The sequence below is a fragment of the Coregonus clupeaformis genome, unplaced genomic scaffold, assembly GCF_020615455.1.
Source record: "Coregonus clupeaformis isolate EN_2021a unplaced genomic scaffold, ASM2061545v1 scaf0296, whole genome shotgun sequence".
In the NCBI taxonomy this organism is placed as follows: Eukaryota; Metazoa; Chordata; class Actinopteri; order Salmoniformes; family Salmonidae; genus Coregonus; species Coregonus clupeaformis.
Genome location: NW_025533751.1, coordinates 91,067 through 105,000, shown reverse-complemented (window position 1 = coordinate 105,000; position 13,934 = coordinate 91,067). Strand labels below are relative to the sequence as shown.

The following is a 13,934-nucleotide window of genomic DNA, read 5'->3' as shown; positions in this document are numbered from 1 at the left end:
TGAGGAGGACAGACAGGCGCTGTCCAAGGGAGGATGCGTCTTAGTTCAGCGAACTGCTGGCGCTACATACCTGCAGTTTGGTATAAGAGGCATTGACTAGTCCATTTCTCAGAACGGAGTGCCAGTTCTCTATATGGGAACCACTAGAGCAGGTGCAGGGAGAGAGAGAGATAAGGAGAGCTGTGAATACTGAACACTTCTTCCTCAAACAGGGCCTCTCATGTGTGGCCAGTGCTTTCTAAAGGCTCCAACAATGCTGTGCAGAGAGCGTTCAAAACACAATTATTTCCATGCCAACTATTTATTGACTGATTGTTATACTGTACCTAGAGCAAAGCATTCATGCCCGTGAGATATCTACATCTTATTGGCAATGCAACAAGTCTATTAACACTGTGTTTTTGGCTGATTGTACGAGGAGATAGTAATTCTATTTTCTCACATTTTCTAAACTTGGCATGTTTGTTTGCTAAAAACAGCAGAATGGCTGAGGACCTAAAGCACAAGCACAGCTCAGAAATCTCCTGATATTACATCATCACTCCTTCTCTTTTCAGCAGCAGGATGTTACGTGAATAGAAGTCTCAGTGGGAATACATCAAACTGTACCGTCTCTCATCTCTTATTGTCTTCCAATAAACCCAAGGGGTGAAACATGGTAGCCATGCTGTTATTCTTAGCAGAGACAATGTTTAAGGAGTGGTTGTTGAATTTAAATCGGCAAGCTCCCTGAGGGACTGAGCCAGTTTTGATTGCTTTGAGATAGTGCCATGCATATTCTGTTTAGTGCCTTTCGTACTGCAGCGGCATGGCTGTCTGACTCTGTCTGTTGCTCACACTGATATCACTACATCAGGGATCCAGTACTGCTGGGAAAACAGGGTGTGGTGTCTGTTCACTGTGCTGTCAGCTGGTGGATGCTGTAATTACCAGCTATGTGGGTCTCTGTCTATAAGACTGGGCGGCAGGTAGCCTAGCAGTTAGAGAGGTCACCCAACAACTGGAGGGTTGCCAGTTCGAATCCCGGGTCTAACAGGGAAAGAATTGGTCTAGAAGTGAGATGGCAACCGGAGGATGCCGGTATCTAATCCTAGATGCCGTTGCCTGCCATTGTGCCCTTGAGCAAGGCACTTAACCCCCACAACAACTGCTCCATGGGAGCCCAGTATGGCAGCCCCCTGCTCCAACCTGTGTGTCTTTGGGAGGGGTTGGGATACATTTCGGTTGGACTTTGTGTACAATTGACGAATAAAGTGATTTTAATCTTAATAAAGCATAGTACCTATTTTGTATGTGGGAGTCTATGGTTAAGGGGAGGTTGGTGCTGCCATTTACTGTATAGGACACCACTACAGGGGAGTGGCACCCTTAGGGGGGAGAGAGGGGACTCACTGGAAGGCAAATGTGCTGCCATAGAGCTTCTTGGCGGTGCGAAAGCGTGCCTCCTTGGCAGGCGGGCTGCTGAGTAACAGGAACTGGTGGGATGTGTGCATGAACTTCAGTTGCTATAGGAGAGAGAGGAAGACGGAAGGAAGGAGAGAGAGAATAGAGCATCATATACTGGAGAACACACGGCAACAGTTACGAGGAAGAGCAGACATCAGAGATCTGTGTTATTCATACCCTACTCAGAGGCAGCTTGACGATATGGGATCTGTTACTGGATATGATCCTAGAGAGAGAGAGAGAGAGAGAGAGAGAGACATTTGAAATGTCTTTATTCTTTTGGAACTTTTGTGAGTGTAATGTTTACTGTTAATCTTTTTATTGTTTATTTCACTTTTGTTTATTATCTATTTCACTTGCTTTGGCAATGTAAACATATGTTTCCCATGCCAATAAAGCCCTTGAATTGAAATTGTATTGAGAGAGAGAGAGAGAGAGAGAGAGGGAGGAAGGAATAGGGTGGGTTGAAGAAAAACAGGTTAGTGAAAGAGGCAGAACAGGGTTGGAGGTTTAGATTGCTGGGTGTGTAAGCAGAGATCTTCTACCTACCACTGCAGTAGAGGGTGGGCCAGAGGGTCCAGTTTGTCCATCTGTTTCTTAATCTCCAGATATGAGCCCTGTAAAAGACAGCTTTCATTATTTCACATCCCACTATCCTTTCGTCCCTTCCAAATCTAAATATGACAAGGAGACGATTCAATGCAACAATACATACAGTATATAGTCTCTTTTTACAGCCCAAGTCCAGCACAGAACTGCCCTTCCTTCATCCCAGCCTCCCCCAGCCTCAGTACCTGGGTCATCTCCCGGATGGACATGACACTGTCCAGTGCTTTTTGCAATCTCTCATAGTTCTTCTTCTGTGACCAGGGAGCAAGAGGAAGCCACAGAGACAGGCATCAGGAGGACAGGGAGAGAGAAAAACATTGGATTAATATCTACAACCCATGAAATGAGCCCAAAGAAATGTGTTAGAATGTTATTACACATTATGAGATCCTGGATCATGGTGTGTAACCACAGCAACAGTAGTAACCTTTGGGTTGAAGGCCAGAGTCTTAGGATCGTTGGGGTCGACCACAGACGGGTAGGGTTCAAAGATGATGCTTTTACGAGGAGACTCCAGAGCAGCCCGACACATCGCCACCAGCAGATCCACCACCTAGGGATCAACATGAAACCTGATCACTTATCACCAGATAGACAGGGACAGACAGACAAGACAGGGGGATAGAGATAGTGTGTGTGTGCGTTGTTATTCAGGCAGTCACCTCTGCTCCAGTGGCCACCTCCTCTGCTGCTCCTGACATCACACCCAGAGTGTAGAAGGAGAACACACACAGCTCTCTAGTACACACAGCCGGCTGCGCACACACACACACACGCACGCACGCACGCACGCACGCACGCACGCACGCACGCACGCACGCACACACACACACACACACACACACACACACACACACACACACACACACACACACACACACACACACACACACACACACACACACACACACACACACACACACACACGCACGCACACACACACACACACACACACACACGCACACACACACACACACACACACACACGCACACACACACACACACGCACACCAACAAACATCAATCTGAGTGAAACAAAGAAACTTGCTCATAACATAATTGAAACATTTAAACAACATAAGGAGTGCTCTTTGGAATTAAGCAAATATGATATAAAGCAGAAATAACAGGGGTTTTTAAATTCACTTCAAACTGTATGTTTTTTTAGTGGTCTACCTTCAACATGGATCCGTTCTGAAAGACGTGCTGCTCGTCACAGACCACACAGTACTCATTGAGAGTAGGGATCCTCTGCTCCGAGTATTTCATTATCTATCAGGAGACAAAACATGTTTTTCCTGCCAATCACTACCTCCTCTCCAACAGCCCCATATATCACTATCCTATAATGACATCATCAGGTGACTGGGTCTCTTATCAATGTTTTAATCCGAATCAATTAATGAATCAATTACACAGAGGTGGAGACCTTCTTTAAGCACATTCTATGTCCTCTAACTACTGTAAGGGTAATTGACTCTTGATAGTCCTATCAGTGTTTGTGCTTTGGAGTTGTTTTGGAAGGATGTTTAGAGTGAACTAAAGCCTATTAGGGCTCTAGCATTGTCCTTGAGGTTTTATCTACCTGGACTAAGAACCCATATTCCAAGGTAGGGATGTTCTTGCAGTGGCCGCCCGCCTGGGATGAGAAAAACAATTCAATCAGCTGCCTCGTGGTAATCTGCGCTGGGGCCCTGGCCGCCGGGACAGCCACAGTCTGATGGGTACAGTGAAGACAAAGCATTATGGGACACGGTGCCAGCCATGTCAGGGATGGGTAGGGAGAGGCTCAGGAAGGAAGGTAGGTACAGTACTGTAGGTGTGTTGGTTGGGGAGGGGAACAGTCAAAGTTCTCAGGTAGTTCAAAATTAGATTTTTTTTTAGATAGTATGGATAATAGAATGGGGAAATAGTTGCTTGTTACTGAATTCATGCATTTTCTGATATTTCTGATGTATTGTGTTTGACTGTTCTAGCTAGCTGTAAGGCCACAGTGACTTTTTTTAATGCAATAGAATACACATCAAAATACACACACGTGCAATTTCATTAGGTGCAATAACTGGGCTCTGTGCAATATTTAGACATGTGTTTATGTGTTTTACAACTCAAATATCATCAGGTCCAACAGCAATATGTGGAATGACTTTTACAGTATGTGTAATGTCTTGACCTCTGTTTTGCAACGTGTCTGTATGTCCTGACTGCTCTTTTGAAAATGTATGTTGTCCTTTTGTATATAATGTCTTCATGTTTATATGTTCACCTGCCCGGGGACTGCAGATCTAAATTAGTTGTTAGCAAACTCTGGTGCAACGCATCCCTTCTCACTTCTGAGATTTATGTTTTTGTTGTACATTACCCTGTCCAAATAAACGTAATAAATAAAAAATAAATAAATATTGTGTTGTCTGTGCTGATGTGTGTAGGGGTAAGAGGGCCAGTCAGGAGAGGGGTGTGTGGTGGTGGTGGTGAGGGGCGGTGGGCTCCGACCTGGCTGTTGGAGGGGTAGCTGAACAGCTCCCCCTTGGGGTTCTTCATGGTGCAGGAGATGGAGCGATTCATGAGCCGGGTCACCCTCAGCTCTGGAACACTCAGCTTCCCCTTCAGAACCGTGTCCTGGATGAGAGGGAAGCTTGGGGACCTGGGAACACACACACACACACACACACACACAGACACACACACAACCCAGAGACCATTACTGTATAGACCTGGAAGTACTGTATACATACACATACAGACAGACATTCAGACACCTACGCAAGAAAATTATACGAACACGAAAGTTCAGAGCAACCAATTAGTGAGCATGTTTACATGCACACTAATAATTCGATATTAAGCTGATTATGGCAATACATTTTTTCCATCAGGAAGCCTGATTATGCGCAGTCCATGTATAGAGGATTGTAAGTGAAATCGTTCTTCTTGCAAACCATGTAAATGTTTTAATCGAAATATGATATTATTCAGAGTATTCACAATAATTGTAATATTGAATGGATGTAAACGTACCCATTGACTACTGAGATGACAGTGATGATGACATCTGACCAGGATAATGAATATGAAACTATAATAGTAGCCGTGATAGTACTAGATGCTGTAATAGGAGCCATACTTGGGGATGGGAGAGAAGATGCTGAGTCCTGCGCGGAACTTCTTGATGGTTCCCCCGGCCTTGAACCAGCTGTGTCTCTTCTCCTGCTGGGCCTTCAGGAACTCATTACTGAGATGCTTCCACTGCTGGGATGTGAACGTACTCAGGATCCTATAGGGCAAACAGCACAACCAGTCACAATCACTGAATCTGGCCGCAATTATCAGATGTTATTGACTCTACTGTACATTTAAGTCCATAATATACACTACATGACCAAAAGTATGTAGACACCTACTCGTCGAACATCTCATTCCAAAATCATGTGCATTAATATGGAGTTGGTCACCCCTTTGCTGCTATAACAGCCTCCACTCTTCTGGGAAGGCTTTCCACTAGATATTGGAACATTGCTGCGGGGACTTGCTTCCATTCAGCCACAAGAGCATTAGTGAGGTCAGGCACTGATGTTGGGCGATTAGGCATGGCTCGCAGTCGCCGTTTCAATTAATCCCAAAGGTGTTCGATCTAGACAAACCATTTCTGTATGGACATCGCTTTGTGCACAGGGGCATTGTCATGCTGAAACAGGAAAGGGCCTTCCACAAACTGTTGCCACAAAGTTGGAAGCACAGAATCGTCTAGAATGTCATTGTATGCTGTAGCGGTAAGATTTCCCTTCATTGGAACTAAGTGGCCTAGCCCGAACCATGAAAAACAGACCCAGACCATTATTCCTCCTCCACCAAACTTTACAGTAGGCGCTATGCATTCGGGCAGGTAGCGTTCTCCTGGCATCCGCCAAACCCAGATTCGTCTGACGGACTGCTAGATGGTGAAGCATGATTCATCACTCCAGAGAATGCATTTCCACTGCTCCAGAGACCAATGGCGGTGAGCTTTACACCACTCCAACCAACGCTTGGCATTGCGCATGGTGATCTTAGGCTTGTGTGCATCTGCTCGGCCATGGAAACCCATTTCATGAAGCTCCGGACGAACAGTTCTTGTGTTGACGTTGCTTCCAGAGGCAGTTTGGAACTCGGTAGTGAGTGTTGCAACCGAGGACAGACGATTCTTACACGCTACGCGCTTCAGCACTCGGCGGTCCCGTTCTATAAGCTTGTGTGGCCTACCACTTCGTGGCTGAGCCGTTGTTGCTCCTAGATGTTTCCACTTAACAGCACTTACAGTTGACCGGGGCAGCTCTATCAGGGCAGAAATTTGACGAACTGACTTGTTGGAAAGGTGGCATCCTATGACGGTGCTACGTTGAAAGTCACTGAGCACTTCAGCAAGGCCATTCTACTGCCAATGTTTTTCTATGGAGATTGCATGGCTGTGTGCTCGATTTTATACAGTGAGGGAAAAAAGTATCTGATCCCCTGCTGATTTTGTATGTTTGTCCACTGACAAAGACATGATCAGTCTATAATTTTAATGGTAGGTTTATTTGAACAGTGAGAGACAGAATAACAACAACAAAAATCCAGAAAAACGCATGTCAAAAATGTTATGAATTGATTTGCATTTTAATGAGGGAAATAAGTATTTGACCCCTCTGCAAAACATGACTTAGTACTTGGTGGCAAAACCCTTGTTGGCAAACACAGAGGTCAGATGTTTGTTGTAGTTGGCCACCAGGTTTGCACACATCTCAGGAGGGATTTTGTTCCACTCCTCTTTGCAGATTCTCTCCAAGTCATTAAGGTTTCGAGGCTGACGTTTGGCAACTCAAACCTTCAGCTCCCTCCACAGATTTTCTATGGGATTAAGGTCTGGAGACTGGCTAGGCCACTCCAGGACCTTAATGTGCTTCTTCTTGAGCTACTCCTTTGTTGCCTTGGCCGTGTGTTTTGGGTCATCCACGACCCATTTTCAATGCCCTGGCTGAGGGAAGGAGGTTCTCACCCAAGATTTGACGGTACATGGCCCCGTTCATCGTCCCTTTGATGCGGTGAAGTTGTACTGTCCCCTTAGCAGAAAAACACCCCCAAAGCATAATGTTTCCACCTCCATGTTTGACGGTGGGGATGGTGTTCTTGGGGTCATAGGCAGCGTTCCTCCTCCTCCAAATACGGCGAGTTGAGTTGATGCCAAAGAGCTGGATTTTGGTCTCATCTGACCACAACAATTTCACCCAGTTTTCCTCTGAATCATTCAGATGTTCATTGGCAAACTTCAGACGGGCCTGTATATGTGCTTTCTTGAGCAGGGGGACCTTGCGGGCGCTGCAGGATTTCAGTCCTTCACGGCGTAGTGTGTTACCAATTGTTTTCTTGGTGACTATGGTTCCAGCTGCCTTGAGATCATTGACAAGATCCTCCCGTGTAGTTCTGGGCTGATTCCTCACCATTCTCATGATCATTGCAACTCCACGAGGTGAGATCTTGCATGGAGCCGCAGGCCGAGGGAGATTGACAGTTCTTTTGTGTTTCTTCCATTTGCAAATAATCGCACCAACTGTTGTCACCTTCTCACCAAGCTGCTTGGCGATGGTCTTGTAGCCCATTCCAGCCTTGTGTAGGTCTACAATCTTGTCCCTGACATCCTTGGAGAGCTCTTTGGTCTTGGCCATGGTGGAGAGTTTGGAATCTGATTGATTGATTGCTTCTGTGGACAGGTGTCTTTTATACACATAACAAGCTGAGATTAGGAGCACTCCCTTTAAGAGTGTGCTCCTAATCTCAGCTCGTTACCTGTATAAAAGACACCTGGGAGCCAGAAATCTTTCTGATTGAGAGGGGGTCAAATACTTATTTCCCTCATTAAAATGCAAATCAATTTATAACATTTTTGACATGCGTTTCTCTGTTTCTTTTGTTGTTATTCTGTCTCTCACTGTTCAAATAAACCTACCATTAAAATGATAGACTGATCATTTATTTGTCAGTGGGCAAACATACAAAATCAGCAGGGGATCAAATACTTTTTTCCCTCACTGTACACCTGTCAGCAATGGCTGTTGCTGAAATAGCCAAATTCACTAATTTGAAGGGGTGTCCACATACTTTTGCATATATAGTGTAAATTGTATAGGTGTCATTGAAAAAGGTAGAAATCTTGTGAAATGAGCGTAGGACCCATGGATAGCCTCTCTGAACCAGAATTTGAGTAATCGTGCTGAGTGGCATGTGACTCGGGTAGAACTCACTTCTTGAGCTGCAGGCCCAGGCTGAAGCCCTCTTTATTGGAGGGCTGGAAGACCTCCACTGACGGTTCTGAGAATAGATGACTCATTATTACGCAACACATAGGAGTGAAGAGCTCAGCACTGATTAAACACACACAGGCACACATACACAGGCAGGCGAACACATGCACACACACCACGGCCACTGGGGCTTTGCTCACCCGGTCCATCTAGGTACTGGGAGAGAGAGAAGCGCAGTCTCAGAATGATGGGCTCTGTTCGGATGACCTTCCAGGCTGTTGCCACCTCCTCCTGGTACAAACACACACACACACACACACACACACACACACACACACACACACACACACACACACACACACACACTATGATATACACATACACTGTCTAGTACGATGAATTGTAATACTGGAATGCCCAGAGAAAATTAAAATTAAAACTCACATCCAAGAAACTGATATTAATCTGAAGGTCAATGTCCACATCATCAATGGTTCCATACTCTCTGAAAGAGGAAGAATAGCAAACATACAGATTTAATAATCACATAAACTGATCAGCTTTTCCATAGTAAGAAACTTGATATCTCAGTGGGTCTGATGTTCTCTGTAAAGGAGTATTTACTGATAATGATAATAACAGTTAGTGGTGTTGGTTTACAGTCTTGGCTGTAGATGCTGTGTGTGTACTGTAGTACCTGACAGAGACAGCACTGTCAGTATAGATGTCCTTCACTGCCTCGATGTCTGCATCCAGTTGGGGGTGTCGGTACAGGTCGGCAGCACAGCTCCCCTGGAGGCCAGGAGGGGCACAGGTCAGACCACTGAATTATTCATGGAGATAGGACTGCTGCTGTAGCATCCATTTACAGTAATATGAGCTTGCACTGATATTTGTGTATAAAAATATTGTAGTATTAGACAAGGTACAGGGCCAGTCCCCTGTTCTGCTGTCTCACAGGACTGTGTATCTGTGTGTCTCTCTATCTCTAATTCTGTCTTCTATCTATCTCTTTCACACACAAACGTTAGTGCCTACAAACAGGCTCTCATCTCTTGGTAGATGTTCTTAATCTACTGGAGAATAGGGTTTTAAAACTGAACTGGATTTACAGTACTTTCAACTTGAGCCTTTAGAGATAACTTTGAGTAAAAAGCTGATTGAAAGATTAAGATATTGTGTATTTCACATAGGATTTTATGTAATAAGATTGCAGTTACTGAAGACCCCTAGGGGGTGTTCTGAAGATCCCAAGTGTTGGTTCTGATTGTATTGGACCAAAAAGCCTAGCGGCCAAAACTGGTTGAAATGATGTCATTATGACATAATTTCAACCAGTTTTGTCCGGTTTGCCCTCTGGGAGGGATAGGAGGTCTGGGAGGATGTGGTGACAGCCTGGGTACCTGGATCCCATAGAGGAACTGCTCAGACTCATTCTCCCCATCTGATTCCTCATCAGTCCAGGACTGGCCTTTGATGTCCTGCAGGCATACAGACACAATTATTATCGTTTCATCTCCCATCCTTTCTCTCTCTCTGTCCATTTGGCTGCCAGTTCTTCAAAGACTTCAAAATAAAGCTTTTTATATCACGTCAAAGGGATGGACGGAGATCCATTTGGATAAACAAAGTACAACTAGACATGAAATAAGCCACAGATATTCAATACATCATTTGTAAAACATGTATGACGATTCACTATTATGTTTTTGTTTGGCTAAGTAGTTATCGACAGCAAGGCATCAGGCCTTATATATCTATTATACAGTTGAAGTCGGAAGATTACATACACTTAGATTGGAGTCATTAAAACTTGTTTTCAAACCACTCCACAAATTTCTTGTTAACAAACTAGAGTTTTGGCAAGTCGGTTAGGACATCTACTTTGTGCAAGACACAAGCTATTTTTCCAACAATTGTTTACAGACAGATTATTTCACTTATAATTCACTGTATCACAATTCCAGTAGGTCAGAAGTTTACATACACTAAGTTGACTGTGCCTTTCAACAGCTTGGAAAATTCCAGAAAATGATGTCATGGCTTTAGAAGCTTCTGATAGGCTAATTGACATCATTTGAGTCAATTGGAGGTGTACCTGTGGATATATTTCAAGGCCTACCTTCAAACTCAGTGCCTCTTTGCTTGACATCATGGGAAAATCAAAAGAAATCAGCCAAGACCTCAGAAAAATAATTGTAGACCCCCACAAGTCTGGTTCATCCTTGGGAGCAATTTCCAAACGACTGAAGGTATCTGTACAAACAATAGTACGCAAGTATAAACACCATGGGACCACACAGCCATCATACCGCTCAGGAAGGAGATGCGTTCTGTCTCCTAGAGATGAACGTACTTTGGTGTGAAAAGTGCAAATCAATCCCAGAACAACAGCAAAGGACCTTGTGAAGATGCTGGAGGAAACAGATACAAAAGTATCTATATCCACAGTAAAATTAGTACTATATCGACATAACCTGAAAGGCCACTCAGCAAGGAAGAAGCCACTGTTCCAAAACCGCCATAAAAAAGCCAGACTATGGTTTGCAACTGCACATGGGGACAAAGATTGTACTATTTGGAGAAATGTCCTCTGGTCTGATGAAACAAAAATAGAACTGTTTGGCCATAATGACCATCGTTATGTTTGGAAGAAAAAGGGGGACGCTTGCAAGCCGAAGAACACCATCCCAACCGTGAAGCACAGGGATGGCAGCATCATGCTGTGGGGGTGCTTTGCTGCAAGAGGGACTGGTGCACTTCACAAAATAGATGGCATCATAAGGAAGGAACATTATGTGGATATATTGAAGCAACATCCCAAGACATCAGTCAGGAAGTTAAAGCTTGGTCGCAAATGGGTCTTCCAAATGGACAATGACCCCAAGCATACTTCCAAAGTTGTGGCAAAATGGCTTAAGGACAACAAAGTCAAGGTATTGGAGTGGCCATCACAAAGCCCTGACCTCAATCCTATAGAAAATGTGTGGGCAGAACTGAAAAAGCGTGTGCGAGCAAGGAGGCCTACAAACCTGACTCAGTTACACCAGCTCTGTCAGGAGGAATGGGCCAAAATTCACCCAACTTATTGTGGGAAGCTTGTGGAAGGCTACCTGAAACATTTGACCCAAGTTAAACAATGTAAAGGCAATGCTACCAAATATGAATGGAGTGTATGTAAACTTCTGACCCACTGGGAATGTGATGAAAGAAATAAAATATGAAATAAATAATTCTCTCTACTATTATTCTGACATTTCATATTCTTAAAATAAAGTGGTGATCCTAACTGACCTAAGACAGGGAATATTTACTAGGATTAAATGTCAGGAATGGTGAAAAACTGATTTTAAATGTATTTGGCTAATGTGTATGTAAACTTCCGACTTCAACTGTATATCTACATACATCAATGACAGAGCCATTCTGACTGTATCTATTATGATAACTGCAGTCTGATGATAAACAGAGACATCAGATGACACTCTATCAACTCAGTTCACTACAGTATTACGACTATGATACTACCATTGGATATGGTGTTATAAAGGTTGTCTCACCATTGGGTCTGTTGTTCATAGGGGTTTCTCAGACAGGGTTAGGCTTCTCCCATCCATAACAGCTGAGCTCCATGTAGGTGGAGGGACTGAGGTTGAAGTCTGGCCTGGTCACTCGGACTTCCTCTCAAACTGTGGTACCTAATCATTTGGCATGAGAGACAGGAGGAACAATAACAATAAGCTGACAGTTTGTCTCTTATTTCAGCATTTTCACAAAGCATATACCTGTAATAAACACAGTTTACAAAATAATGCTGCAACGACATCTTCCGCATTGCCACTTCATAATGGTGGCCACCTTTTCCCCTTTAATCATCTGCACTCCACCTTGCCATGTATCCTAGCAACAGCCACTTCTGCCGTCTATCACCGTCCCATTAATCACTGTGGAGACGGAGAGTGTGTGGGAGAGAGAGGCTTTATGTGTTGTGCTTTGAGCACAATTTTATGTTTAGGTAATCTGAATCTTCAACAGAATCTTCATCTGACCTTTTCAATCTGTATACAAAAGGTAAGGGAAGGGTAGCCCATTTGATAAAATCACTTCATTGTATTACCTGCACTGTCAAGTTTAGGAATAGTCTTTGTTAGGAATAATCATTGAAATTGTGCAAAAGATTTACCTGGCTGAATTAGGAGTTAAAGCCAGGGATGGATATATTTCTCTCAGGGCATTTTTGACATTTTCTCAGCATCCTAAAATTGTGATATTTCAACAGAGCAATCATCATCAGTCATTAGGCTCTCAGACCTCACAATGACCTCAGAGGATGAGATCACTGTGCTAGATGGTACCAGGTGTGTACTTTTATAAACTCCCAACAAAAACATAATAGCATTCCAGATTATACTGTACTTCCCTCCACATATTTCAGCTGCCATATCTTTACATTCAGATGTAAACACATCAGACATTGTGTCCCCTAAGCTAAACACAACATGCACTGAGGGCAATACCTTTTCTACATTGGACAAAATCACAACATAGATGACAAAAGAACTAGAGTGACACATCCAACACAAAAATAAGATTACGTCAGTTAAACTGCATAATGGTAATGGACTCCTGTCCTCCTGTACGATGCTCATAGTTGAATACAGGTTGTTGGCACAGAACACACTAATAAACACACACACTCACAACACATACACAGCCTGTGCCTGTTAGAGTCAACAACAAATCCAACGGTGCCTCCTCTGCCAGATACTTATGAGTCAATAAAAATGAAGAAACACTCTGTCTCTCTTTTCCTCTCCGTCTCTCTCTCTCTCCCTTCTTCTTCTTCTGTGCTTACTCAGTTCAGCAAGCTCATCTCTCCCCAAAACTGAGCCATTTTGTTTCACCAGAAGCCACCACTAGCGAGACCACATAACATTTCAACTATAGTGTATTTATCATGCGTTCATTTGGTATTAAAGGGTTTCCATATTTCATGGATGTTCAGTAATGCAATATACATTAAATACTGTATCATTGCTTCTACATTTCATGAGTTAATTAGAATGTAATACGTTCCTGAGGCTTCATTGTATATAATATTTTCATTTCATCTTTTAGAAAATACGATTTGTGAGCGTAACCCCCCCCCCTCCCTCCCTCTCCCACTGGCATTGCCATGTCCCCGACCCCCCTTCTCGCCTCTCTCTGTCGTCTCACATACCGATAGAGATGCAAACTGACCCCCTCCCCTCATCCCCTCAATGAGAATTAAACACAAGCAGACACATGCAGCTTTACCCCTCCCCCACTCCCCCTCTCCTCCGGCCGACACACTTACCTATACAGGAGCTGGAGATGGAGGATGCTGTCCTTGGTCCTGATCCTTTCCCTCTTAAAGGGAACACCTGCTTTTATATCCCTGCTATGTCCCCCCTGAATGAAAAATGAAAATAAAATGATTTAAAAACAGCAGTGAGAATTGTAAATGCCAAAATTGCTGCCTCCCTTTCTCTCCCTGTCGGTATCAGCCTCTCTGCTTCCCGGTGGCTGCTCTATGTCTGTGTTTATCTATTGCAGATCTCTGCTCATACTGCCGTCTTATTTTTTGCCTGACAACACTTA

At 43.9% G+C, this 13,934-nt stretch overlaps 1 protein-coding gene across 6 annotated transcripts in view; it reads right to left on the bottom strand.

The window, feature by feature from the left end:
- LOC121565233 (protein mono-ADP-ribosyltransferase PARP6) overlaps positions 1 to 13,934 on the bottom strand; it is a 25,972-nt gene extending 12,038 nt beyond the window's left edge. For 2 of the 6 annotated variants that reach the window (XM_045214678.1, XM_045214681.1), the window contains exons 1-18: positions 13,651 to 13,934; positions 11,873 to 12,010; positions 9,716 to 9,793; positions 9,010 to 9,104; positions 8,757 to 8,817; positions 8,513 to 8,603; positions 8,313 to 8,379; positions 5,180 to 5,329; positions 4,549 to 4,699; positions 3,641 to 3,772; positions 3,232 to 3,327; positions 2,718 to 2,810; positions 2,483 to 2,608; positions 2,241 to 2,306; positions 1,996 to 2,063; positions 1,624 to 1,672; positions 1,393 to 1,505; positions 71 to 143 (exon numbers count right to left, since the gene is read on the bottom strand). In XM_045214678.1, the coding sequence (XP_045070613.1) occupies positions 71 to 143; positions 1,393 to 1,505; positions 1,624 to 1,672; positions 1,996 to 2,063; positions 2,241 to 2,306; positions 2,483 to 2,608; positions 2,718 to 2,810; positions 3,232 to 3,327; positions 3,641 to 3,772; positions 4,549 to 4,699; positions 5,180 to 5,329; positions 8,313 to 8,379; positions 8,513 to 8,603; positions 8,757 to 8,817; positions 9,010 to 9,104; positions 9,716 to 9,793; positions 11,873 to 11,875 (1,512 nt within the window). In that variant the 5' untranslated portion in view covers positions 11,876 to 12,010; positions 13,651 to 13,934. The remainder of the gene's footprint in view (positions 1 to 70; positions 144 to 1,392; positions 1,506 to 1,623; positions 1,673 to 1,995; positions 2,064 to 2,240; positions 2,307 to 2,482; positions 2,609 to 2,717; positions 2,811 to 3,231; positions 3,328 to 3,640; positions 3,773 to 4,548; positions 4,700 to 5,179; positions 5,330 to 8,312; positions 8,380 to 8,512; positions 8,604 to 8,756; positions 8,818 to 9,009; positions 9,105 to 9,715; positions 9,794 to 11,872; positions 12,011 to 13,650) is intronic. The other 4 variants (XM_045214682.1, XM_045214683.1, XM_045214679.1 and 1 more) reach the window with 3 other exon arrangements.